Source organism: Phocoena sinus, chromosome 16, assembly GCF_008692025.1.
Source record: "Phocoena sinus isolate mPhoSin1 chromosome 16, mPhoSin1.pri, whole genome shotgun sequence".
NCBI lineage: Eukaryota > Metazoa > Chordata > Mammalia > Artiodactyla > Phocoenidae > Phocoena > Phocoena sinus.
The window spans coordinates 25,691,280-25,717,854 of NC_045778.1; the positions used below are offsets into that span (position 1 = coordinate 25,691,280).

The window sequence follows — 26,575 nt, forward strand, 5'->3', positions numbered from 1 at the left end:
CTTGCAGTACTTCCTGCCAGGATTAGCGGCTCCGGCGAAGTGTCCGGCTGAGGTGGCCACTGAGCTGCGCATGCGCCATGTGCCCCTGTGGCGTAGGACCTCGTCGCGTCGCGACTCACCGCGAGGCGGGGCCTGTTGCTGAGGGGCTTCGGCTGTCAGAGTAGACATGGGGGCCGGCCGCACGGGGGCTGTGCTTGCCGCCCTGGGAGTGCTTAGTGTCTGTGCGGCCAGCGGCTCAAGGCCCTTGGCGGAGGGGGAGACCGGCGGGGAGGTGGAGTGGGCGGAGCCGTGGGACGGCGCAGTTTTCCGGCCTCCCTCCGCGCTGGGCACAGTGGGGGTGGCGCGCGGTCCAGGGACCCCGCGGCCGGGGAGGGGGGAGGCGGTGGACCTGCCGGTGCTGCTTTGGTGGAGCCCAGGGCTGTTCCCTCACTTCCCGGGCGACTCGGAGCGCATCGAGTGCGCGCGCGGCGCGTGCGTGGCGTCCCGGGACCGACGGGTGCGGGGAGACTCGCGGACGCGCGCACTGCTCTTCTACGGCACCGACTTCCGCGCGTCCGAGGCGCCGCTGCCGCGCTTGGCGCACCAGAGCTGGGCGCTCCTGCACGAGGAGTCGCCCCTCAACAACTTCTTGCTGAGCCACAGTCCGGGCATCCGCCTCTTCAATCTTACCGCCACCTTCAGCCGTCACTCGGACTACCCGCTGCCGCTGCAGTGGCTGCCCGGGACCGCCTATCTGCGCCGCGCGGCGCCTCCGCTCCCGGAACGCGCCGACTGGCGCCGCCGGGGCTACGCGCCGCTGCTCTATCTGCAGTCCCACTGCGACGTGCCTGCGGACCGGGACCGCTACGTGCGCGAGCTCATGCGCTACATCCCGGTGGGTGAGGGCGGGGCGGGAAGGGGAGGGTGGCGCGCCGGGCTGAGGCCGCGACCCCTGGTGTCCAGGCCGACGTGCCGTATCTTCTTTTTTTTCACATTTTTTTTTTTTTTGCGGTACGCAGGCTTCTCACTGCCGCGGCCTCTCCCGTCACGGAGCACAGGCTCCGGACGTGCAGGCCCAGCAGCCATGGCTCACGGGCCCAGCAGCTCCGCGGCATGTGGGGTCTTCCCAGACTGGGGCACGAACCCGTGTCCTCTGTATCGGCAGGCGGACTCTCAACCACTGCGCCACCAGGGAAGCCCCTTTTTTCACATTTTTACTGGAGTATAGTTGCTTTACAATGGTGTGTTAGTTTCTGCTTTATAACAAAATGAATCAGTTATACATATACATATATCCCCGTATATCTCTTGCGTCTCCCTCCCTCCCACCCTCCCTATCCCACCCCTCTAGCTGGTCACAAAGCACCGCGCTGATCTCCCTGTGCTATGCGACTGCTTCCCACTAGCTATATATTTTACATTTGGTAGTGTATATATGTCCATATATACGCTACCCATGCCCTCTTGACGGCGTGCTGTACCCCACTCAGGTGGACTCATATGGGAAATGCCTGAAGAATCGGGAGCTGCCCACGCCGCGGCTACAGGACACAGCCACAGCCACCACTGAGGATCCAGAACTCTTGGCCTTCTTGTCCCGCTATAAGTTTCATTTGGCCCTCGAAAATGCCATCTGTGACGACTACATGACGGAAAAACTGTGGCGCCCCATGCACCTCGGTGCTGTGCCTGTGTACCGCGGCTCTCCCTCTGTGAGGGACTGGGTGCCCAACAATCACTCCATCATCCTCATTGACGACTTTGAGTCGCCGCAGAAGCTGGCAGAGTTTATTGACTTTCTGGACAAAAATGATGAGGAATATATGAAATACCTGGCATACAAGCAACCTGGGGGCATCACCAACCAGTTCCTTCTGGATAGTCTGAAGCAGCGGGAGTGGGGAGTGAATGATCCTTTACTGCCTAACTACCTTAACGGCTTCGAGTGTTTCGTCTGTGACCACGAACTGGCTCGGCTGGATGCCGAGAAGGCCCATGCAGCCTCTCCTGGGGACATCCGTGTCCCTGAGCCTCATATTGCCCAGCCCTCACACATGGACTGCCCAGTGCCCACACCTGGCTTTGGCAGTGTGGAAGAGATTCCTGATAATGACAGGTAAGGGTAGCTGGGGTCCCCTGTGGCTGTCAAATCAAATGATTTACTGACTTGCTTCCTGCAGGCAATAAATTAGCACTAGGTGCTGAGGGGATGTTGTATAAGGAAATTATGACATGGGATCACTCTGCCTTTAAGGTAACAAGAGTCTAGTTGTGGGGATAAGACAAACTGCGAAAGCTCAGTAAAAGATGTGAGATATCATTCAGGGCAACAGCATACAAAAATCAGCTTTTGTAAACAATGTTTGCAGTAGTTTAAAAAAAGCTTCAACTAGAGCAGAGGGCCTGTTCAGGGAAGCAATGGGGGAGAGACAAAGCTGGGCCAGGTTGTACATATTCTGAATACTAGGCTCTGGAGCTGGACTGTCCTGAAAATCAACTCAGCTATTTATGGAGCACCTTCAGCATGGTGGGGCTGGGGATGAGAGATACAGAAGAGAGTATTCTGAGGGAGGTTTGTCTGCAACAGTCAGGGTTTATACCTGTTAACCTGGTGTAACTATTAACAGCACCTCCTTTCACTCTTAAAATTACCCTGATTTGGATGATAAATTATATGCTTGTCCTAGACAGAGTAGAAGGGATGCTTTCAAAGGATGATTAACAATGGTGGGCAGTGTGGATTGGAAGGGAAGTGAGGGGGCTACTGCAGTAGGTGGTGACATTGGGAAACAAGGTCAGCATGGGAGGTGGGGTGGGGAAATGTTGAAGCCGCTTGCAGCAAACCACACCTGTTGGGGGAGGGGTGATAAAAGATTATTAGCCGTGAGAAAGAGAGGCTGCTAGAATGTCCTGCAGAGATCACCTTGGACAGTGGATGGCAGCAGAGGGCTGGCACAGTTTGGTCCTGGGAGTGGAGGTAATTTGTATCCAGTAATTTACATCAAGTAATTTGTATCTAGTTTGTGCTGAACATAATATTATGATTTGTCAGAGGAAAAGTGTAACACATTAAAAAAAGAGAAACATTCAGGTTCTGTCTCATCAAGACACTGGATACTATTGCACTTTCATTTTGATTATTGAAATAGGTGTAACATGAAAGGTAACCATCTAAATATGCCCCCTTGCTTTTCTTAAGGAGATTACTGTGTCCATAGTTTGGCCCCTGTCCTGCCTGCCTCTTAATTCCCTCCACATTTAGGGACCAAGAGCAGGCAAGTCAGGAAATTTAACTCATTGGGGGAGGGGGGGTGTTGTGTGATAAATTTGTGTTTGTGGCTTACTGCCCGTCACTTGGACTAGTACTGGGTTTACTTCACATTTCCTTCCCTCAAAGCGGATCCCTCGTCCTAGCCATAAACCACTGTATCTGCTTAAGATTTCTTTGGCCATTCAGAGAAAGGTAGGACCCATAGCTGTGCTGAGGTTCCGTAATCCAACTCCCATTTTGATGTTTCAGCTGGAAGGAGATGTGGCTGCAAGATTACTGGCAAGGCCTGGACCAGGGGGAAGCTCTCACTGCCATGATCCACAACAATGAGACACTGCAGAGGAAATTTTGGGATTACCTAACTGAGATCTTCATGAAAAGGAACCAAAATCTCTAATTACTCTTGCAAGAGTCCTTAACTTGATAGAGCTAAGGAGATGGAAGTCCTTATTCTAGCGTGGGACATGAAGGGTATCTGCTACGCAAGTTCTTAATGAGCACTGTCTTACCATGAGTTCAAAGAATAAGTTATATCTACTGATATTTTATCCTAAAGATGTGTAGCCAGGGTCTCAGCCTATGGTAATAGGGCCTCTCCTCATGGAGAGATGGAGGCATCCAGTTCTTGGTTTAGTGGGAACCAGAAGCCTGAAACACCTATTTGATTAAAGGTGCTGATCAACAAAAATTTTAAAGAACTGCTTATTTCTCTAGCCATATCATCCTCTCAGTCGTGATTGGGACAACACGTTAGTACTTGGCTGTGAATGAGGTAAGATGGGCCAAGTTTAGCATCTTTAGAAAACTACTGTGCTATTCCTCAAACCACTCATTATTCAGTACCTTTCCCAATCTCTTTTCCTCATCTCTTGCTTTATAAACTGTTATGTTGGTGGTGAAGCAAAATTCCTGGGGGGTTGTATTCTGGCTCTCTGGAGTTGTATTTTTTATATCATTTACATTGCTTTTCATGTCAACCTTTTCATTTTGAATGGCTTTTTCTTTCCTGGTTTTCCACAATTTCTGATGGAGACGGAGTAGCCTTGCCACCATTCCCACATTCATTTTCCCCAGCATTAAACTGCCTGTAGATTTGACAGCTTTTCTTACTGCTGGTTTGCTTCTTATCTAGGGCATATCTGAAATTCCTTCTCCACTCATGAGTAGAAAGATTCAGTGGCTAACAAATGTCATGCCAACTTAATGAATTGTCCTGCTCTATTTTAGATTAGAGATGGAGTTTCAGGCTGGAAATGACAGCAGAAAAAGCTATAATGATTTTGAAATGTTGAAATAGGCCAATGTGAATCTAAGTGCAGATTTTTATAAGTCCTTGATCTCTTCTGTCTGCCTAATGAACTCTTCTATTATTTTTATATGCTACAAAAGTCCATTTCCCCCCAAAACTCATGAAAATTATGGCAGAAAAAAACAGCCCAGCAATATAGCTCTAGTAATTCTTTCATATTCTGTGGCACTTTTCACTTTAAGTGGGATAAATATTCCAACTTCATTCACTCTATTACTGTTACAACGCACAACTTTATAGTACTTACTGAGACTACATTTTGATGGAGCCCACCCACCTAAGCTCAAGGGCATGAGAAGCGAAGCAAGACATTTAAGCCATCACAGTGGCTGGCTAAATAAAAAGTTGTTAGTCAGATTTAGGGAGGTAGCCAGACCCTTCTATTCCTGTGGTTTAAACATACAGCTTAATGGACAGGGAGACCATTTACTTTTTCTGGGGCAGTGGAACAAGAAAGAATACCTTGGATCTTAGAACTACCCTGGTTGTAATGTTGTATTAATGAGTTATCACTAGAGAAGTTCCATAGCTTATCAATATGTCTGGTTTAAATTAGTGTGTGTGTATGTATGTATATATACACACATTAATTTACAAACATATATATATAGTTGTAAAGACTGAAGAGGAAGATGATGCTTATGACTTCAGTACAGACTATGTATAATAGAATCTTGTCCTTCTATAAGGTTTTGTTGGGTTTTAATTTTTTTTTTACATCTTTATTGGAGTATAATTACTTTACAATGGTGTGTTAGTTTCTGCTCCATAACAAAGTGAATCAGCCATACATATACACGTTCCCATATCTCTTCCCTCTTGCGTCTCCCTCCCTCCCACCCTCCCTATCCCACCCCTCCAGGCGCTCACAAAGCACCGAGCTGATCTCCCTGTGCTATGTGGCTGCTTCCCACTAGCTATCTACCTTACGTTTGGTAGTGTATATATGTCCATGCCTCTCTCTCCCTTTGTCACAGCTTACCCTTCCCCCTCCCCATATCCTCAAGTCCATTCTCTAGTAGGTCTGTGTCTTTATTCTTGTCTTATCCCTAGGTTCTTCATGACATTTTTTTCCCTTAAATTCCATATATATGTGTTAGCATACGGTATTTGTCTTTCTCTTTCTGACTTACTTCACTCTGTATGACAGACTCTAGGTCCATCCACCTCATTACAAATAGCTCAATTTCGTTTCTTTTTATGGCTGAGTAATATTCCATTGTATATATGTGCCACATCTTCTTTATCCATCCATCCGATGATGGACACTTAGGTTGTTTCCATCTCCGGGCTATTGTAAATAGAGCTGCAATGAACATTTTGGTACATGACTCTTTTTGAATTATGGTTTTCTCAGGGTATATGCCCAGTAGTGAGATTGCTGGGTCATATGGTAGTTCTATTTGTAGTTTTTTAAGGAACCTCCATACTGTTCTCCATAGTGACTGTACCAATTCACATTCCCACCAGCAGTGCAAGAGTGTTCCCTTTTCTCCACACCGTCTCCAGCATTTATTGTTTCTAGATTTTTTGATGATGGCCATCCTGACTGGTGCGAGATGATATCTCATTGTAGTTTTGATTTGCATTTCTCTAATGATTAATGATGTTGAGCGTTTTTAATATTTTGAGCAGACTGCTAAGCTGTTCTGTGTGTGATATACCAGCTTTTTAAAAAATTAATTTGTTTTTATTTTATTTTTTTTGTGGTACACGGACCTCTCACTGTTGTGGCCTCTCCCTTTGCGGAGCACAGGCTCCAGATGCGCAGGCTCAGCGGCCATGGCTCACGGGCCCAGCTGCTCTGCGGCATGTGGGATCTTACCGGACCGGGGCACGAACCCCTGTCGCCTGCATTGGCAGGTGGACTCTCAACCACTTGCGCCACCAGGGAAGCCCATATTTGTTTTTATTTTTGGCTGTGTTGTTTCTTCGTTGCTGTGCGCAGGCTTTCTCCAGTTGCAGCGAGCGGGGGCTACTCTTTGTTGTGATGAGCGGGCTTCTCATTGTGGTGGCTTCTTATTGCGGTGGCTTCTCTTGTTGCAGAGCATGGGCTCTGCTTCAGTAGTTGTAGTTGTGGCACGGGGGCTCTAGAGCGCAGGCTCAGTAGTTGTGGCGCACGGGCTTAGCTGCTCCGCGGCATGTGGGATCTTCCCGGGGCCAGGGATCGAACCCGTGTGCCCTGCATTGGCAGGCAGATTCTTAACCACTGTGCCACCAGAGAAGCCCACCAGCTTGTTTTTAAATTTAGGAAATCTAGCTCTTTAGAGCTAGATCAAAGCTAACATCAAGTGTTTATTTAAAAAAATAATGGCACCTGCTTGGAATGGGGTGAAGATTTACAGAGAATTTACCATTTTTGGCTGACGTGAAACTATATAATATACTGCAAAATGGAAATTCTGCAACAGACCTCGCAATAAACATTTATATATATGGGGTGCTCATATATTGTTTATATATGAGATGCTCCAACAACTAGGGTCCTAAAGATGTGGCCAAGCAAAGCTATAATTTAGTCTGGGTTTCACTGCCAGGGTGGTTCTTTTTTCTTTTCCTTTTTTTTTTTGGCTGTGCTGCATGGCTTGTGGGACCTCAGTTCCCAGACCGGGGACTGAACCCGGGTCCTCGGCAGTGAAAGCACAGAGGCCCAACCACTGGGGAACTCCCCTTTTTTCATTTTATTTAATAAAAAATGCCCTTCATAACAGCATGGAAAGTTTTCTGTTTGGACTTTTGCAGAAAAGAATAAGAGAGAAAGACAGACCTTCGAAAATAATTATGTTAAAATTTGATATAGTAAGGACTCTCACAAAAGAAGCCAAATTCAGGACTCTGATTTCTAAGCTTGCAATCTATTTAAATGCAGATGCTAGTTTATATAGTGCAAAATACATTATTACCCAAGTGCAAAATAAGGTTAGGACTCAAATTTCATTATGTGCAATGAAAAGGGTAGGTGATGGTTATGCAAGGTGTAGAATCATCCCTACCTCTCCTGTCTAATTACAACAGTTCACACTGGCATTACCTTAGCACTTTTATGTACAAAGTAGGCCAGTTTTTTATGAATGATTGTGGCTGGAGACTCATGCCTACTTTGTGGTCAGTGCTTCCCAGACTTTCTCCTTTATTCCTCTTACTATAACAGTATTCAAAACCAGGTGCTACATTTCTACAAGGGAAAGTAGAACCAGGAATAGCCACATGGCTATCTAACTAAAGGCTTCACTTTCTCTGTGGAGAAAGCAAGCAATGTGAATTTTCTCTGGATTGGGGCCCACCCTGCTCTGTATACAGTAGCAGACTTGGGGTTATTGGTGGTAGAAGTTCTGATAGGAATTAGCTTTATTTGTGTTGCTGCAGTGGGGGTGGAGCATGGGGCTGATGCCTTTATTATTCCTGAGTTGCTTCTTCGATTATCACAGGTTTAATTTTGTATAATAAATGGCTTCTTTTTAAACATTGTCTTCTGCTTGGTTTTATTTCTGGGGTGAAGATGGTAAAGCTGGAGACTTGCAAAAATATTTCAAACATTTGTTCATTTAACAAGTATTTATTGGCACTACTCTAGGCCTTGGGGATAGCACTGAACAAGATAGACAAGGTCCCTTCTCTCATGATGCTTACATTTTAAATGGGTGTTGGGGGGTAAGGCTGTAAACAAACAATAAATGAACAAGATAATCCAGACTATGATAGGTATTCTGAAGAAAATAAAACAGGTTGGTGGTGGTTTGGATGGAAGTCAGGGAAGTCCTCTCTGACATGAACTGGGACTCAATAGAAGAAAAAGAACCAGTCATGCAGAGATAAATGGGAAGATTCCAAACATCTGTGATAAGTGATTAGCACACACTAAATATTGCTTCTCCATAGTAGTCATCTTATGAACTACAAGCTTGTCCAAGTTATGCTTCCATTACCAGAGACACTTCTTGGAGCTCATGTGTAAATGCCTTGAGAATGAGTGGTTCATCTTTGGATTGAGTTTTGTAAACAGCTAAAAGTCACTTGGTGGGGAGGAGGGGGCGGGGGGAAGAAAGTAACTTAGAACCAAGTCTGATTAAAGGTAGGCATCATAATTGAAGGGCCAAGTGTATAAATAGGAATGGTACTGCTAAGTACCTTCAGAGGATTGGCGAGAGGATTAACTAAAACGATGAATGCGAGAAAGTGCTTAAACCTCACCCAATCCAGTGAGATCACTACAAATGAACAAACGATATCTAAGCGCAGCAGCTGTTAGAGTAAATGAGCCTATTTTTCTTCGCGGCTTCAGAGTGGCTCTAAAGGTAATCAAAACCAACAGTTCTTAAAGGTTTATTAAAATAAAATCATTCCCAATGTAGCATCTTAAACTCTCATATTTTGGTTCGCTCCTATTCTCTCTGCCCTTGCCTGTGTCAATCACCCTCTAACCCAGACTTTACCACCAGAAACTAGAGTCCATTTATCAGGCCTCTTTCCTGGGTGTTCCCGGCCCAGTACTGCCCCAAGACTTCAGAGCCCGGAGCCTACAAGAGTCAGCGTAGATTCACAAAAGAGTCCCAAAGACTCCCCTCCTAACCTGCACACGGGTCTGCACCAGGCGGGATCCGAACCCGGCATCAAGACGACTCCGCCAAGAAAAGAAAAAGGTGCATGCTGGGGCGGGAGCGGGGGGGTGGGGGGTGGGAGAGGTTGTCGCCGAGTCTCGTCGAGCTCGTAGGGGTCACGCAGGGTCACGCACGGCGCCGCAGAGCCTGCTGGGAGCTCGGTGAGCAATGGCGACGCCCAGCCTCCGGGGTCGGTTAGCAAGGTTTGGAAACCCGCGGAAGCCCATACTGAAGCCCAACAAGCCCCTCATCCTAGCTAACCGTGTCGGGGAACGGCGCCGGGAGAAGGGCGGTGAGCAGTCGGATCCGTGGAGGCCCCAGAGCGGAAGTCGGAGGAGTGCAGAGGGCTGCTGGGTGGGAGGGCCGGAAGGTAAGGGTCTCCTTGTGACTGAGGGTCCCCGCGTTCTGCTCTTCCAGAGGCGACTTGTATCACGGAGATGTCAGTAATGATGGCTTGCTGGAAGCAGAATGAATTCCGCGACGAAGCGTGCAAAAAAGAGATCCAGGACTTCTTCGATTGTGCTTCGAGGGCTGAGGTGACAGGAGACTCCTGGGGTGCCCTTTTGGGAGGAAAATGGGGGGCATACAGTAATGGTTCTTACTGTCTCTTGCTAGGAGATAAGAAAGTCCCTCTCATTCTAAAAGGGCGAGGAAGTTTTTGGAAGCTACCTGAGTCACGCCAAAGTGGGAAAGGTTACCGTTTTGAAGGCATTGTGATCTTGAGCGATTTGTTTCACTGGTTTTATCTTTACTTGGTGCAAGATGAGGTTAATATTAGTATCCACCTTACAGAATTTTGTGAGTGTCAAGTGAAGAGATGAATGGGAAAACCACTTTGTAAAGTTTAAATTGCTGTTCAAATAGACATTATTGTCTGAAGTAGAACTAAAGATAGTAAAGGACAGGTTGTTTGGTTTCCAGCCTAGACTTAATTGCCAGCTGGCATGGTAGTTTCAGACCATACAGTCATTCTTGGGTCCCAAGTCCTTCTGATGAAAGGGGACTGGGAAGATGACACAGATCTCCAGGCTGGTTAATACCTTAGTGTGATTTGGGGTGTTGTGAGAACTATTAGCTTAGGTCAGGGCCAACTTTGGAGCTATCATTTTAATTTTTGTTCTTTCAGGCAGCCCGAAAAGTGAGATCAATCCAGGAGGACCTGGGAGAGTTGGGGAGTTTACCCCCCAAGAAATTGAATAAGTTGTTACATAGGTTTCCTAACAAACCTCATGTCAGCTGAAAATGGAGAAGCATTTTCAATGACTGGACTATAGCTTCTGAGAACTATGCAGAGGCATTTTAGAGATGTTTGCACTGCCATGCTGTCTTTGAAGAGTAGGAGGCAAAACACTTTATTTTACCCTTTGGAATCATTATGTGGGTGGAAATTATGCTTTATGTTGAAATAAAATCCTCTGAAGAGAACTTGGCCTTTTGTTGTGGATTAGGTACTCCCACCATAGTTGAACCTTGTGTCCTCCCCTACACTCTGGAAGGTCTTTGCTCCCTAATTTGCACCAGGTGCAGGACAAAAACCTTTGTCTTGTCCTGCATTTGAAGTCCTGTATACCATTTAATGCCCTTGCCTTTGGATGCATTAAGGATGTTGGAGTCTGTCTATATGCAGAGTTTTTTGCCATCATCTGTAAGTATTTAGCGACTACCTATTTTGTGCATAACCCCTGCAGCGTGCTGCGGGAATAATCAGAAGTTCACAAACTGATGACCCAAAGTTACTGCAGATGAATTTTATTTGGCCCACACAGTTAAAATTTTGTTTTTAAATTAGCTGGCCACATTCAAAAATAGGAAAAATGTCATAAAAAGCCAACTTTTTAGCTTTTCTTAAAAAAAATCAAAAGATCTGGCAACCGTAGTTTCTTATTCCCACATGGAAATAAAGATTAATCAAGCAGAGCTGATTGTCGTTTGTCTCCATTCTCCAGGGATATGGCCACAGGACTCTCCCAAATGATGAGACTGAGACTTAATTGGCAATTATCTTCTTTGTGTATCACCTGTTCACTTCTCGCATTAAGTTATCTGCCTAGCTGCTGAAGGCATTTACTTTTGTGACCTCCTGATATTAGAACAGTTGTATAGCATTTTATGTATACTCTGCCCTTCCAGGCATAACTGAGTTAACCTTTTCTATATACTTTACAGCATATACATCCCTTTAAATGTACAAAGGGATCATTGGGGGTTTTAAAGCTCCTGTGGGATAATTATTAAGATAAAGAAGGGGCCTCCTTGACCCCCCCACAGTTACCTCTTTCTATAGTCCATATACCCCATTGGTGGAGCACTGGGCAGTTGCCTAGTTCTGCAAGCTGTTAGGAAGAAGCTCAGTGCTTAGGCATTTTGGACTAGCCTTGGAAGTTCTTAACCTACAGTCAATAGACTCCCAGTCAGAGGTCTGTGAATATGGATGAGAAAAAAATTTTATCTTTAACCACAACTTAAATTGAGCATTTCAATTAGGGCGGTGGGAAACAAACCACAGTATTACTAGCAATACCTATGTGAAATCACAGTATCTCAATATTTAAATTCATCACTTCAATATTATGGTAGTTATTACACTTGCTGCTGGATCTTATTTAATGTATAAATAAAGAAGTACTATGTTACAAATTTGTTTTACAATTTTGATAATTGTATTTCAACATAAAAGGTTTCCTTTGTAATTCTTTTATTTTGTTTACTTATAAACAATCTGCGAAGGGGGTCTCGGGGCTTCACCAGGCTGTTAAACGGCCCATGGCACAGAAAAAGGCTAGGAACCCCTGGACTCAAAGGCCCCACTGACAAACAGTGCAACCATCTCCTGAAATCAAACGCCGCCTTTTCCTGTTGCTTCGCCAATTAAACCCCATTAAAAAGTCTTCTGGAATGCAGGCTTCTGAACTACAATTCCCAGAAGGTGATGCGGCCCCCGGGACCTATCCGGAGTTAGGACAATAACTCCACCCAATGGTTCCTGTGTTTGTCTCTTGACAGCCTACAACTCCCGATATGCGTGGCGGCTGCTTATTTCTTCGGGACATGATGGACGCCGGGTTATTGCTGGGATCTGTAGTCGTTTCGAATATTTTTGGGGGTTGGCTTCCTCTTACGGTATCTGGGGGTGGGCTCGAGGAAAAAAAGCAGGAAATGTAGCAATTAAACAGGTTCCTTATACCCGCGCGTACCGGCTCGGGTTCCTGGGCGCGCGAGGGCGGAAGTGGTGGTGGCCGGCGCGGCCGGAAGTTCAGATCAGCTGATGGGGGAGGCGGCGCCGCAGCCGCCAAGAGGCCCCGGCTTCCGAGCGCTTCGTCCGGGCCTTGAATCTCGGAGACTGGCCACGATCCCCGTTCACACCTCGCAGTTGGGCAAGGCCCCGTCCCGTGTCTCTCCCAGGCCTGAGATCCTTGCCCGGCACGGCCGCCCTGAGCGCCCCGGCCACCCCCAGCCCCGGCTCGCCCCTCAGGCCCCGGGCCTCCCCACAGCCCCCGGCCGGCGGCCCAGGCCCCGGATCCGCGGGGGGGGACCCGGCCCCGGGGGGTGCGGGCCCCATGGAGCTGATGTTCGCGGAGTGGGAGGACGGAGAGCGCTTCTCTTTCGAGGATTCGGACCGCTTTGAGGAGGATTCGCTCTGTTCTTTCATCTCCGAGGCCGAGAGCCTCTGCCAGAACTGGCGGGGATGGCGCAAACAGTCAGCGGGGCCCAATTCCCCCACTGGCGGCGGTGGCGGAGGTGGCAGTGGCGGTACCAGAATGCGAGGTGAGGATGAGCTGGAAGGAGGGGAGCGGGCAGGCCCTGCTCCGGCCTTGCTCGAGAGCTGTCCTTGCTTGGGAGCTGTCCCAAGCTGTCCCTGCTCGGGAGCTGTTCAGGACTCGCTTTTCCGGTCTTCCTGGGGCTGCCTTCTCCACACCTGCCTGTGTGTGTGTGTGTGTGTGTGTGTGTGTGTGTTGGAGTGATGGCTGGGAAATTCTGGGTTGGATAGGATTAAAGACAGAAAGTAGATCTTCTGTGGTTCATTTGCCGTAAGAGATGGGGTAAAGGAGAAGAATTCCCTCTTTGACTTGGGAGTACTTACCGAGTTCAGCCTGAGGCAGGCCAGAAAATAGAAAAGAATGTGGGTAGGGGGTAGATTGTGAAGAAGTGACCACTTGAGGTGTGTCACCCCATTGCAAAGTGTATTGGGAGCTTCTTGATTCAAGGTGATGATCTCTGATCCCCGATGCACCAAGAAGGAATTCCACCCAGAGCAAAGTGAAGGTGAACTGGCCTACGAGAGGGGTGTCACATAGGTTTAGATCAGAGACTTGGTTCCTGGCCATATTGAACATCTGTCAGAAGCCAAGCCTGGGACCACTGTACTAAAGCCTTAGATTTCCTTCATCTGGGGCCTGGGGAAGAGTGTGCGTACTTGACTCTCGAGTCTCGTGAAACACTCTTCTTGCTTTTCACTTGAGTTTCTTTCATCCTTGGGTCTTTCTGATGAGTGCTGTGAAGAATTTTGCTTTTGTTAAAGAAGATGGAGAAGAGAGTGATAACAGAAGCCCCGCAGACTCATGACTCACCACATTCTTGCCTTCCTCAAGGCACAGTTTGAGCTTCATTGGAAGTGAACATTTTTCACCAGTTGAGGGGTTTAATTTGTGATTCTACTCTGGGCATGCTAAGGTCCTGTTTTCCAAAAGGCCCCGGAGAGATTTCCAGCACCCCTTAGGGACAGAGGGAAATTTACATGTGTCACTGTTTAGGAGTGGTAATATTTACCTTCATTTGGAGAGATAGCATATGCCCTGTACACACACACACATCATAGGTAGTTTCGCTATGGGTCTTCTATGGGCTCTTTGCTTCTTTCATATTTGCATGTGTGGGTAGGCTTAGAGCTCCCTCACTTTGAGGGAAGTAACTGAAGATGGTGGTGAAGATTTTCAGCATATTGGTATCTTTATGAACAGGTTAAAATCTAGGAAAGCATGGCATTCCCCCCCTCCCCTGCCAACCCTACCCTTTTTCAGTTGCTCATTTATAAAATAAGAAGACTGACTTTTTTTTTAGAAAGTTTCCTTTCAGCACCATTATTTTCTATATGTCTTTTAATCTGACTAGCAATTTGGTGAGATATGCAGTCTGTTGCGTTTCACTGCTTTTTGATTAAAACAGTGTGGGAAACTTTGAATGGTAGCTCCATCTTACTCCAGGTGAGTCCAAGAGTGACAGCCAGGTTCCCTCGGGGTAACCTCTCCACCCCCAACCCACACCCCAGGGCATCCACTGTGGGAAGCCAGGGCTCAGGTGTGCCAAAGAAAGTGCAGACTCTCTCTTGCTTCTGGAGGTCCCTCTCAACTCTTCTGGCCTATCTTCCCTCCTTAGATGGAGGCATGGAGTCATTTAGAGGGATAGTTAAAAAAAAAAAAAAAAAAAAAAAAGGGATAGTAAAAACGAAAGGGACAGTAAAAAAAAAAAAAGCACTTAGAGAAGCGAATGCCAGGGGAGATATATACACAATGTAATATGAATCTCAAGTGCTAGGTATATGGGAAATTAGATGCCAAGCCAGGTGAAACTCATTACTTGCTAGGATCCTGGGATACACCTGTTTGGCTAGGAGTTTCTGGGATATCCCTGGTATCTTCTAGCAGGCTGTAGGCTGGGGATTGTTTAGCTCCCCTTCCCCAGATGGAGTCTTAAGGGTTAGTGTATCCTCACAGGAGGGTCCCTTGGTTTTTCATCCAGATGTCCTCTTTCCTTCATAGTGAAGGCGGGGAGGGGGGAGGGCGCATCAAGATGAGGCATTGGCATTGGTGCCAAGTAATCATGGCCCTTTTTGTTTCCCCTCCTCTTTCCCCTTACCTCAACCTTTGTTTCCAAAGATGGACTGGTGATCCCGCTGGTGGAGCTGTCAGCAAAACAGGTGGCGTTTCATATCCCATTTGAAGTGGTGGAGAAAGTTTACCCCCCGGTGCCTGAGCAGCTCCAACTCCGAATTGCTTTTTGGAGCTTCCCTGAGAATGAAGAGGATATTCGGTGAGGCTAAAGGACTGACGGTGGGGAGTGGGGTCCTGATGTTCCACACCGTGCGCTGGGCTTCCTATGGAACAAAGGGCACCGTACTTGGGGCTGCGGTAAGGAGGCAGCCAGGGCAGGGAGTACCTGGGATTTTCCCCAGCACGATGTGACACTGGGGAGAGTGCCTGGGGCGTGGTGGTCTCTGACAGGGTCTGTGGAACGGTATTTGCTGCATTGTGGCCATGTCTTCTTCTTCACTCCCAGACTGTATTCCTGCCTGGCCAACGGCAGTGCAGATGAGTTCCAGCGAGGGGATCAGCTATTCCGCATGAGGGCTGTGAAGGACCCCCTGCAGATTGGTAAGGGCCCCTCACCAATTGGTACTTCCTGCTCCTTCCACCCCCTGTGTTAAGAATTAAGAAACTACTGCAAGAAGCTGGAGCGGGTTGTCTGAAGAACTGCAGGGCCAGGGTCAAGGGCAGAGACCTGTGTCTTGGTGGCTCTCCCTGACCATACCTATGTTTCTCCCCAGGGTTCCACCTGAGTGCTACAGTGGTGCCACCTCAGATGGTCCCCCCCAAAGGGGCCTACAACGTGGCTGTGATGTTTGACCGCTGCCGGGTCACTTCCTGCAGCTGCACCTGTGGGGCTGGGGCCAAATGGTGCACCCACGTCGTGGCACTCTGTCTCTTCCGCATCCACAACGTGAGGCCCTCCCAATTTATCCTGGCCCTATTCTCCGCTCCACCCCCCCTTCTCTGCTGCATGCCTGGCCACAATGTGAGCCCCCTCTCCTCTCCTACTCTGCCTCCCTGTCCCCAGCTCCGATGTCAGCAAGCCTTTTCCCAGATTGTTTCATTTCTCTCGGTGTTCCCTTCAGGCTTCTGCAGTCTGCCTGCGGGCCCCAGTGTCAGAGTCCCTGTCTCGACTGCAGAGGGACCAGCTGCAGAAGTTTGCTCAGTACCTCATCAGTGAGCTCCCTCAGCAGGTGAGGGAGGTTGACACACCCTCTCTGACTAGTCCAGGGCTGCATATTAGCCTTCCTGTTAGGCCCAGGCCTCCTTGGGTCACCTCTGCCTTTGTGTCCCTTTCCCCCTCAGATCCTGCCCACAGCCCAGCGTCTCCTGGATGAACTCCTCTCCTCCCAGTCAACAGCCATCAATACAGTATGTGGAGCCCCAGGTGAGTGTGGTGAGAAAGAAGGGCAGCAGGAAGAAAGCAAGCTTGGGGGTGCAGAGCGCCACTTACTAAAGGCGAATCCAGGCTCCTACCTCTAGGTGACGGACTGCCTGTCACCCCCAGACCCCACAGCAGGGCCGTCTGCCTCCGATCAGAGTACTTGGTATTTGGATGAATCAACACTCACTGACAACATCAAGAAGACACTGCACAAGTTCTGTGGCCCCTCCCCTGTGGTGTTCAGGTAAACAGGATCTCTTCATGCCTGTGTCTATGGTGGGAGGGGCACATCCCTCGGGCCATGGCCAGTTTCTTTGTTTTAGTAATGCATACCTCTCCCACTCCCCCCCCCACTCAGTACACTGCCTGGCGCATACGACATGTTACTAGTGAAATCAGTGGGTGATGATAATTTTATGTAGTCACAGAGTGGTCTGTCCTTAGGTAGAGCAGGAGTTATTTTGCTTCCTTTCAGCGATTGGGAAACTGAGGCAGAGGGCGATTAAGAATTTTTGTCTGGGTCATACTTTTTCCCCTGTACTCTGTATTTTGACCCCTTTTGTGTCAAAGTCCTGTTGCTCTTTCACCTGCTTTATTCAGCCCCATCTTAGGGTCATCATTTTCCACTCTGCGACTTTCACAGTGATGTGAACTCCATGTATCTGTCTTCCACGGAGCCTCCGGCTGCTGCTGAATGGGCATGTCTGCTGCGCCCACTGAGGGGCCGCGAGCCAGAGGGAGTCTGGAACTTGCTTAGCATCGTGCGGGAGATGTTCAAGCGGAGGGACAGCAATGCTGCCCCCTTGTTGGAAATCCTCACCGACCAGTGCCTCACCTACGAACAGGTAATCCCGCAGAGCTGGGGAGGCCCGTGCTGGCTCATCCTCTCCCTCCCTTAACCGCACTCCCCTCTTGCTGACAGGGACACTGCGTGGGGCTCCTCTGTCTTCCTCTAAGTTGTTAGGCTCATCTCAGAGTCCTCTTTGTTTCCAGATAACAGGCTGGTGGTACAGCGTGCGCACCTCAGCCTCACACAGCAGCGCCAGTGGGCACACAGGCCGCAGCAACGGGCAGTCAGAGGTGGCGGCCCACGCATGCGCCAGCATGTGTGACGAGATGGTCACACTGTGGAGGCTGGCTGTGCTGGACCCTGCGCTCAGCCCCCAGCGGTGAGTCTCCCCCAAGGCTCACCACCGCCGGGAGATGGGGCCAGCCCTGGACAGACCGAGCCCTCATCTCCTGTACATAGACACACGTACCATTTTTCTAGTCCTAGGGAAATGGGAGGTGCTGAGCATTAGGGTTTCCAGTGATTTATGAGTTCTTTTCCTGAGAGGCTTTCTTCCATCCCTCCTCTAAATAACCCACTTTCCCAAATCCCTGAGTATTCGAGTGATGTCTATGGGGCTGGCTCAAGAAGCGCTTCCTGGGGTCCTTCCCTGTGCCCCGCTTCCGGGGAATACCATCTCCCCGTTTCCTCCCATCCCTGCTCGGCGCAGTGTAGGCCCCACAAGCCCTCCTGGCCCCCGCTTTGTTCCCACAGGCGCCGGGAGCTGTGTGTGCAGCTGCGCCAGTGGCAGCTGAAGGTGATTGAGAACGTGAAGCGGGGACAGCACAAGAAGACCCTGGAGCGGCTCTTCCCTGGCTTCCGGCCGGCGGTGGAGGCCTGCTACTTCAACTGGGAAGAGGCCTACCCCCTTCCCGGTGTCACCTACAGTGCCACTGACAGGAAGCTGGCCCTGTGCTGGGCCCGAGCCCTGCCCCCTCGGCCAGGTGCCTCCCGATCCGGGGGCCTGGAAGAATCCCGGGAGCGGCCCCGCCCTCTTCCTGCCGAGCCAGCTGTGCGGCCCAAGGAGCCTGGGGCCAAGCGCAAGGGATTGGGTGAGGGGGTCCTCTCATCGCAGCGGGGTCCCCGCCGCCTCTCGGCCGAGGGGGGAGATAAGGCTCTGCATAAGATGGGTCCAGGTGGGGGCAAAGCCAAAGCATTGGGGGGGGCTGGCAGTGGGGGCAAGGGCTCAGCAGGCAGCGGGAGCAAGCGACGGCTGAGCAGTGAAGACAGCTCCCTGGAGCCGGATCTGGCTGAGATGAGCCTGGATGATAGCAGCCTGGCCCTGGGTGCAGAGGCCAGCACCTTTGGTGGATTCCCGGAGAGCCCACCACCCTGCCCTCACCCTGGTGGCTCCCGAGGCCCTTCTACCTTCCTTCCTGAACCTCCAGATACTTATGAAGAAGATGGTGGCGTGTACTTCTCAGAAGGGCCTGAGCCTTCCACAGCCTCTGCTGGCCCCCCTGGCCTACTGCCCAGGGAGCTTTGTACCCGGGACGACCTCGCTTCCACAGATGAGAGTGGCAATGGGCTCCCTAAAACCAAAGAGGCAGCCCCTGCGGTTGGAGAGGAGGAGGATGACTACCAGGCGTATTATCTGAATGCCCAGGATGGTGCTGGGGGCGAGGAAGAGAAGGCTGAGGGCGGGGCTGGGGAGGAACACGACCTGTTTGCCGGACTGAAGCCACTGGAACAGGAGAGCCGCATGGAGGTGAGGGGGCTTGGAGGGGACTCTGAGGGTGCCTCTTAGCCGTAGCTGGGAGAGGGACCACCTGCCTCTGGTTGCGATTGACAGGACTGTTGTGTGACTGTTAGAATCCTGCAGCAGGCTCCTAACTGGCCTCGCTGCCTGCAGTCCATTCTCTTCTCTCCATGTTGATCTTCCTGGAATGTATAATTTTGTCACTCTGCTGCTTAAAACTCTTCAGTGGTTTCCCATTACCCTTAGGGTGAAGATGAAGGTCCTTGGCATGACCTATGAGGCTTCACTTGTTCTGAACTTTGCCTGCTTCTCCAGCCTCATCTAGCTACTATGTCAGTTATACTACACTCAGTTGAGCCGTTCCCGTAGCTTGCCATGCTCTCTCTTACATCCATAGTTTTGTACGGATTGGCCTTTCTGTCTGGAATATTCTTACCTCATCTTACCTGGTTAGCCCCTGTTTCTTCTTCAGGCCTCAGAGATCTTAGAGATCATGTCCTCTAGGAGGTCTTCCCTGAGACTGCCCCTCTGCCCCAAGTCCCATTGAGGTATCCTGCCCATCTGCTCCCCTCTGGACCTTTCCCAGTAGTAGCCAGCTTCACACCTGTTTGTGTGTTTATGTGTCTGTTTCTCTAATGTGCTGTGAGTCTCTGTGGTATACCCAGGACTAGCATAGGGCCCAGTGTATAGCAAGTGCTCATGGGATATTTGCTGCATGAGTGAGTGTGGTGTTCTGCAGCATGTTTGGTGCCCATGTCCTCTTTCCAGATATTATTTGCCTGTGCTGAGGCCTTGCATGCTCACGGCTATAGCAGTGAGGCCTCCCGCCTCACCGTGGAGCTTGCCCAGGACTTGCTAGCCAACCCACCTGACCTCAAGGTAGAGCCGCCCCCTGCCAAGGTGAGAGAGAATCCCCCCTCCCTCCCCAGTTACCCATAACCCTCTCCCACGCCCCACCCCAGGCTAGAGTCTCCTCCCTCCACCAAGGCGAGTCAGACTCATCTGCCTGCCTCCTTGTGCTTCCCTCTTTAGGGCAAGAAGAACAAGGTTTCTACGAGCCGTCAGACCTGGGTGGCTACCAACACCCTGACCAAGGCGGCCTTCCTGTTAACAGTGCTAAGTGAGCGCCCAGAGCACCACAACCTGGCCTTCCGAGTGGGCATGTTTGCCTTGGAGCTACAGCGGCCCCCAGCTTCCACCAAGGCCTTGGAGGTCAGAAGTTCTATCTGAGTCTTGCCCTGCCATCTCCTCAGAGACTCACACCTTGATCTCCATTGGGGTGATTGAGGTCTTAGTTCCTCCCTATGCCCTCAGGTGAAGCTGGCATATCAGGAGTCTGAGGTGGCCGCCCTGCTCAAGAAGATTCCTCTGGGTCCGAGTGAGATGAGTACTGTGCGCTGCCGGGCAGAGGAGCTTCGGGAGGGGACACTCTGTGATTATCGGCCTGTTTTGCCTCTCATGTTGGCCAGTTTCATCTTTGATGTTCTCTGTACTCCAGGTATGATGCCTGACACTACAGAAAGGGGAACTGGGGCAGGGGTAGCTTTCTCTAAAGAGAAACCAAGAGCCCCAAGGCTCTGAATCGCCTGTAAGAAGCATCGGGCAGCTTCATGGAAGGATCTGGAATGATGAGTGTCTTGGGTTTCTTCCCTTTTCATTCTGTCCCATGCTACTTCTGTCTTCTTAACTTACCCCAAATTTTATCCAGTGGTTTCTCCCACGGGTTCCCGGCCCCCAAGTCGCAACTGGAACAACGAGATGCCTGGGGATGAGGAGCTGGGATTTGAAGCAGCAGTTGCTGCCTTGGGTGAGTCTGTCAGTGTCTTGAGCACGTCTGTGAGCTAAGCCTGGCCCAGGCCTTGAAGTGCATGAGACGTGAGCCCTCTTCTGAAGGGGCTCTATGGTAAGGGGAAAGCCAGCATGACATGTATGTGCCATGACACATAGTGCCTACGAGACTGAAGAATTGAGGGCAAAAACGTGGGCTATGAATGTTCGGTGTTATAAGGACAGCAAAACAGGACTCTAGGGAAAGGCCTTAGGAAGGGGATAGAGTATTGAATATGGGTTAAAAGATCAGTTAAGTTCTAGGTAGGGGGACAAAACACTGTGAATAAAGACACAGGGGCAATCAAGTCTTCATGAGAGTGGGGAGCCCAACTTCCCTGAAGTGATGGATATGTTGGGGTGATAGAGAAGGCCAAATTATGAAGGTCTTAAAAAGCAGACCAGAGCTTAGGCCGGATGTATTAGGCAGTGGGCACCTTCCATAGGGAAGGTGGGTTGGACCAGGAGAACTCCTTACTTCACATGCTAGTGGCTGGGGAGCCCTGGCCTGTTTACCCTTGGCTGTCTTGCAAGTTATGGCTACTCACAAACCCCATGAGCGCCTCTTTCTCACAGGCATGAAGACAACAGTGAGTGAGGCGGAGCATCCCCTGCTATGTGAAGGCACACGTCGGGAGAAGGGTGACCTGGCCCTGGCACTAATGATCACTTACAAAGACGACCAGGCCAAACTCAAAAAGGTAAGGGGTTGAGGTACTGGGATTTCGACAGGCAGAGAGAGCAAATTTTATCACCTTTCTCAGGGGTTTCTAGTATAATGGAAGGGCTATTCTACCTACAGGAGATACCGGGGGAATCTTGGGAACACCTCGTAAAGAACGTGAGAGACCAATGGTTCTTATAGGAATGCTTGGGCTTGGGGTGGAAGAAGAGAAACAGGGGGCATAAAGTCGTTCATTCATTCATTTATTTCAATATATATTGAATATCAATATACTTAGTCCTGTGGTAAATGTTATAGGGGATACCAAGATATGTAAGCCAGCCCCTGTCTTCCAGCAGGTTCTCCTGTGGTTAGAACTGGGAAAGTCTTCCTGAGGAGGAAGTATTAAGCTGTTTCAAGGAGAAAGAAAAGTAATAGAAGTCAGGAGATAAAGGGCATCCAGTCACCGCTTCTCTGTCTTTCAGATCTTAGACAAACTCTTGGATCGAGAGAGCCAGACGCATAAACCACAGACACTGAGTTCGTTCTACTCATCTAGCCGCCCGGCCACAGCCAGCCAGAGGTCTCCTTCAAAGCATGGGGGCCCATCTGCTCCAGGGGCCCTGCAACCTCTGACCTCAGGCTCTGCAGGGCCTGCTCAGCCAGGGAGTGTGGCAGGGGCTGGGCCAGGCCCCACTGAGGGCTTCACAGAGAAGAATGTGCCTGGTGAGGTGGGGGCACTGGGCAGGGGGGATGTGTGGTATGGAGCTGTGTTGGGCCCCCCTTTCCCAGGCTCATCCCAATGTCCTGTCTTCCCTACGCAGAGAGTTCCCCACATTCCCCCTGTGAGGGTCTCCCATCTGAGGCAGCTTTGACCCCAAGACCAGAGGGAAAGGTCCCCAGCCGCTTGGCTCTTGGCAGCCGTGGAGGCTACAATGGACGGGGCTGGGGCTCACCAGGGCGGCCTAAGAAGAAGCACACAGGTAACAACCCACGGGATGACATGGAGGGAAGGATATTCCTGAAGGTTGGAGTCTGAATTCTGGAGCTTCTGACTTCTGAGACTGTCTTGTCTTGGGCGGGGGGTTAGGCATGGCCAGCATTGACAGCAGTGCCCCTGAAACGACGTCGGATAGCTCCCCAACCTTAAGCCGGAGGCCACTTCGAGGGGGCTGGGCCCCTACCTCCTGGGGCCGAGGACAGGACAGCGATAGCATTAGCAGCTCTTCCTCAGACTCCCTTGGCTCCTCGTCCTCCAGTGGAAGTCGCCGGGCCAGTGCCAGTGGAGGGGCCCGGGCGAAGACAGTTGAAGTTGGCAGGTCAGTGGGAAAAAACATCCTTGTCTTCTGACCTGGCCCACCCCGAGAGCCACATCCCTAGTGTAATCCAACTGTTGTCTCCGTCAGCATCCTCACTTACCCTGGTCTTTTCCAACCTACCTGGACGCCCACCTCAGAGAAACCCCAATCCCTGTCCCTACCCCATTGCCCCTTCAGGTACAAGGGCCGCCGTCCTGAGAGTCATGCCCCCCATGTACCCAATCAGCCGTCAGAGGCAGCTGCACACTTCTACTTCGAGCTGGCGAAGACGGTGCTGATCAAGGCAGGGGGCAACAGCAGCACTTCCATTTTCACACATCCATCTTCCTCAGGGGGCCACCAGGGTCCTCACCGTAACCTGCACCTTTGCGCCTTCGAGATTGGGCTTTATGCCCTTGGCCTGCACAACTTTGTTTCTCCCAACTGGCTCTCACGTACTTACTCTTCCCACGTTTCCTGGATTACAGGTAAATCCAGCATGTTGATTTGGGTATGGGAAGGGGATTAATTGATGATGATGTCATATCTTTGTGGAGTTACTGACCTGATAGGAGAGATGCCATTCCCATTCCCATTGCCCGTGCTAACCCCACTCTGCTTTTCTCTCCTTTTCCTGAAGGCCAGGCAATGGAGATTGGCAGCGCAGCCCTGACTATACTGGTAGAATGCTGGGATGGGCACCTGACACCCCCTGAGGTTGCATCCCTGGCTGACAGGGCATCACGGGCACGAGACTCCAATATGGTGAGGGCAGCGGCGGAACTAGCCCTAAGCTGCCTGCCTCATGCCCATGCGTTGAACCCCAATGAGATCCAGCGGGCCCTGGTGCAGTGCAAGGAGCAGGTATTTTTACAGGCAATTGCGGACCTGCTTTGGGGCATCTGGGCAGGGAGGTTGGGTCCAGCTCCTGATTCCCATATCCTGGAGTTCACAAACTATCCAGTTGGTCCTCTCATGGTGACACTTGACATAGTAATGTGCTTTCACATCTATTACATCCTTTACCTTACAACTCTGAGAACAGGATTATTCGTGTTTCATAGGTAAGGAAATGTGGCCTATAGTCTAGGGACCAAGATGATCACCAGGATGGAGTCCTTAGGGGAAGCCTCAGGGAGATGATGGGACTTGGCTGGGAGGAGTTAAATTAGTTTGGAACTGGGACTGGTCAACAAGTGTTTGTTCATTGTGTGAAGCATTCACTGCTCTGACACTGACTCTGGGCACTGGCCCTGACCTTAGATGCCTCCCCAGGAACCAGCCAACTCTGAGGGAGACATTGGAATGTCATCTAGAACTGTCCCTGAGTAAAGCCCTTCCCCCTTAACCCTCTTTGCCCCTCCCTTCCAGGATAACCTGATGTTGGAGAAGGCCTGCATGGCAGTGGAAGAGGCGGCTAAGGGTGGGGGCGTATACCCCGAAGTGTTGTTTGAGGTTGCTCACCAGTGGTTCTGGCTATATGAGCAAACAGCAGGTGGCTCATCCACAGCCCGTGAAGGGGCTACAAGCTGTAGTGCCAGTGGGATCAGGGCAGCTGGGGAGGCTGGGCGGGGGCTGCCTGAGGGCAGGGGGGTCCCAGGGACTGAGCCGGTTACAGTGGCGGCGGCGGCGGCAGCAGCAGTGACAGCAGCCACAGTGGTGCCAGTCATCTCGGTGGGGTCCAGTTTATATCCGGGTCCAGGACTGGGGCATGGTCATTCCCCTGGCCTGCACCCCTACACTGCTCTACAGCCCCACCTGCCCTGCAGCCCTCAATACCTCACCCACCCAGCTCACCCCGCCCACCCCATGCCTCATATGCCCCGGCCTGCCGTCTTCCCTGTGCCCAGCTCTGCATACCCACAGGTGAGTATGCAATGTTCTACTGGAGACTGGGCATGTGGGAGCACATTGGGAGTTCACGGGGGGGTTGGAGTGGGGTACTCTGGGAGGATAACAGCGCTGTCCAAGAGTCCTGGTGAGGTGGCGGGAGTCGGGGGACCCAGCCCAACTAAGATAAGAAATGCAGGATACCCAGCTGTGGGATGAACGGGGAAGAGCTACATCCTAATATAATTTGGAATCTTCCTTTTTTTCTTCCCGCCTCGAGGGTGTGCATCCTGCATTCCTGGGGGCTCAGTACCCTTACTCGGTGACTCCCCCCTCACTTGCCGCCACTGCTGTGTCTTTCCCCGTCCCTTCCATGGCACCCATCACAGTACATCCCTACCACACAGAGCCAGGGCTCCCACTGCCCACCAGTGTGGCCTGTGAGTTGTGGGGACAGGGAACAGGTGAATGGAGGGGAGGCACACCGGGCAGGGGACGGGGGGAGGGAATCCTCTCTGTCCCTCTCTGGGCTCTGAGTTCCTCATGTGGCTTTCATCCCACCCTCAGTGAGCAGTGTCCATCCAGCTTCCACGTTTCCGGCCATCCAGGGTGCCTCACTGCCTGCCCTGCCCACACAGCCCAGCCCTCTGGTGAGCGGGGGTTTTCCACCACCCGAGGAGGAGACTCACAGTCAGCCTGTCAACCCGCACAGCCTACACCACCTGCACGCCGCCTACCGTGTCGGTGAGAGGAGGGCCCTTCCTGTGCCCCCACCTGCAGCCAGAGGCTCTTCCGTGACCCCTCCCCACCATACCTCTTAATTGGTTTACTGTGGGGTCAGGTACGAGGCTGAGGTAGAGGGTGGAGGACGCACCCTCACCACGTGCCCACCCTTTTCTCCCAGGGATGCTGGCACTGGAGATGCTGGGTCGCCGGGCACACAATGATCACCCCAACAACTTCTCCCGCTCCCCCCCCTACACTGATGATGTCAAATGGTTGCTGGGGCTGGCAGCAAAGCTGGGTAACACCTCCCCTCCCCAGGACCATTGTCCGCCCTCACCTGCTCCCCCCACCTTCCCATCCCAGACCTCCTTCCTAGCTCTTGCTCAGAGTTGAGGCCTTGGTCGGGTATGTGTGCGTGCGCGAGGGGCGGGGGGCTACCTCAGCTCCTGGGGTGGAGGGAGGCTCTCTGCCAGGCCAGAGCTGAGATTAAAGTTGGGTCCCTAGGGCAGAGGTGGCCACCCCCGTCTCATGCCCCTCCCCCTGCCCCCCAGGAGTGAACTACGTGCACCAGTTCTGTGTGGGGGCAGCCAAGGGGGTGCTGAGCCCGTTTGTGCTGCAGGAGATCGTCATGGAGACGCTGCAGCGGCTGAGCCCCGCTCATGCCCACAACCACCTACGTGCCCCGGCCTTCCACCAACTGGTGCAGCGCTGCCAGCAGGCATACATGCAGGTGATAACCCAGGAAGTATGGAGCAGGGTGGAACACCTCCTGGGCAGGCAGGGAACAGATCACCCAGCACGCCAGGGCGGAGGGGCCTGGTTCTGTGCTTAGTGGCTTATCCTCCCCACGTCTTCCAGTACATCCACCACCGCTTGATTCACCTGACCCCTGCCGACTACGACGACTTTGTGAACGCGATCCGCAGTGCTCGCAGCGCCTTCTGCCTGACACCCATGGGCATGATGCAGTTCAACGACATCCTGCAGAATCTCAAGCGCAGCAAACAGACCAAGGAGCTGTGGCAGCGGGTCTCACTCGAGATGACCACCTTCTCCCCCTGAGTCTGGCCCCCCTAGGGCCCTATACAGGGACACAGGCCTGTGGCTATGGGGACCCCTCACAAAGGGGGAATGAATCTTGGCTGGACAGATCATCCCCACTCAGTTCCCTGGTAGCCCAGACTGGCAGCTGTTCTTGGGGCCAAGATGTCTCAGATCCTAGAAGCCTAGGGTTGGGGGAGACAGCCCTGTCTGGGAGGGGGCGTTGGGTGGCCTCTGGTATTTATTTGGCATTTATAAATATATAAACTTCTTTTTTACTCTCGTCTGCCTGGGCCTTTCCCTTCTTTCCCTCCAT

At 51.2% G+C, this 26,575-nt stretch overlaps 3 protein-coding genes across 11 annotated transcripts; all 3 read left to right on the plus strand.

Annotated features, from left to right (window-relative positions):
- Positions 1-83: 83 nt before the first annotated feature.
- On the plus strand, positions 84-8,027 carry FUT11 (fucosyltransferase 11). Its single transcript, XM_032609270.1, has 3 exons — positions 84-874; positions 1,470-2,095; positions 3,500-8,027. Exons 1-3 carry the CDS (start codon positions 167-169, stop codon positions 3,645-3,647), a joined length of 1,482 nt encoding a protein of 493 aa, XP_032465161.1. The 5' UTR covers positions 84-166; the 3' UTR covers positions 3,648-8,027.
- A 1,271-nt stretch (positions 8,028-9,298) lies between these two features.
- On the plus strand, positions 9,299-10,582 carry CHCHD1 (coiled-coil-helix-coiled-coil-helix domain containing 1). Of its 2 annotated transcripts, XM_032608413.1 has the most exons (3): positions 9,299-9,449; positions 9,575-9,693; positions 10,284-10,582. In XM_032608413.1, the coding sequence occupies exons 1-3, from the start codon at positions 9,326-9,328 to the stop codon at positions 10,395-10,397; spliced, it is 357 nt and encodes a 118-aa protein (XP_032464304.1). In that variant the 5' UTR covers positions 9,299-9,325; the 3' UTR covers positions 10,398-10,582. The 2 variants fall into 2 exon arrangements, with proteins under 2 accessions (XP_032464304.1, XP_032464303.1); XM_032608412.1 differs by having other exon boundaries at positions 9,575-10,582.
- Positions 10,583-12,194: 1,612 nt separating this feature from the next.
- On the plus strand, positions 12,195-26,545 carry ZSWIM8 (zinc finger SWIM-type containing 8). 8 transcript variants are annotated; one of them, XM_032607542.1, is made up of 26 exons: positions 12,195-12,922; positions 15,031-15,184; positions 15,431-15,525; positions 15,699-15,871; positions 16,047-16,154; positions 16,267-16,348; positions 16,469-16,589; positions 16,989-17,190; positions 17,339-17,514; positions 17,889-18,882; positions 19,642-19,773; positions 19,906-20,085; positions 20,188-20,371; positions 20,582-20,680; positions 21,277-21,401; positions 21,850-22,090; positions 22,189-22,347; positions 22,455-22,683; positions 22,861-23,150; positions 23,303-23,526; positions 24,034-24,528; positions 24,773-24,956; positions 25,060-25,236; positions 25,397-25,516; positions 25,838-25,948; positions 26,077-26,544. In XM_032607542.1, exons 1-26 carry the CDS (start codon positions 12,715-12,717, stop codon positions 26,523-26,525), a joined length of 5,712 nt encoding a protein of 1,903 aa, XP_032463433.1. In that variant the 5' UTR covers positions 12,195-12,714; the 3' UTR covers positions 26,526-26,544. The 8 variants fall into 8 exon arrangements, with proteins under 8 accessions (XP_032463433.1, XP_032463435.1, XP_032463438.1 ...); XM_032607544.1 differs by having other exon boundaries at positions 12,196-12,922; positions 24,773-24,932; XM_032607547.1 differs by having other exon boundaries at positions 12,405-12,922; positions 25,770-25,948; positions 26,077-26,545.
- The last annotated feature ends 30 nt before the right edge of the window (positions 26,546-26,575 follow it).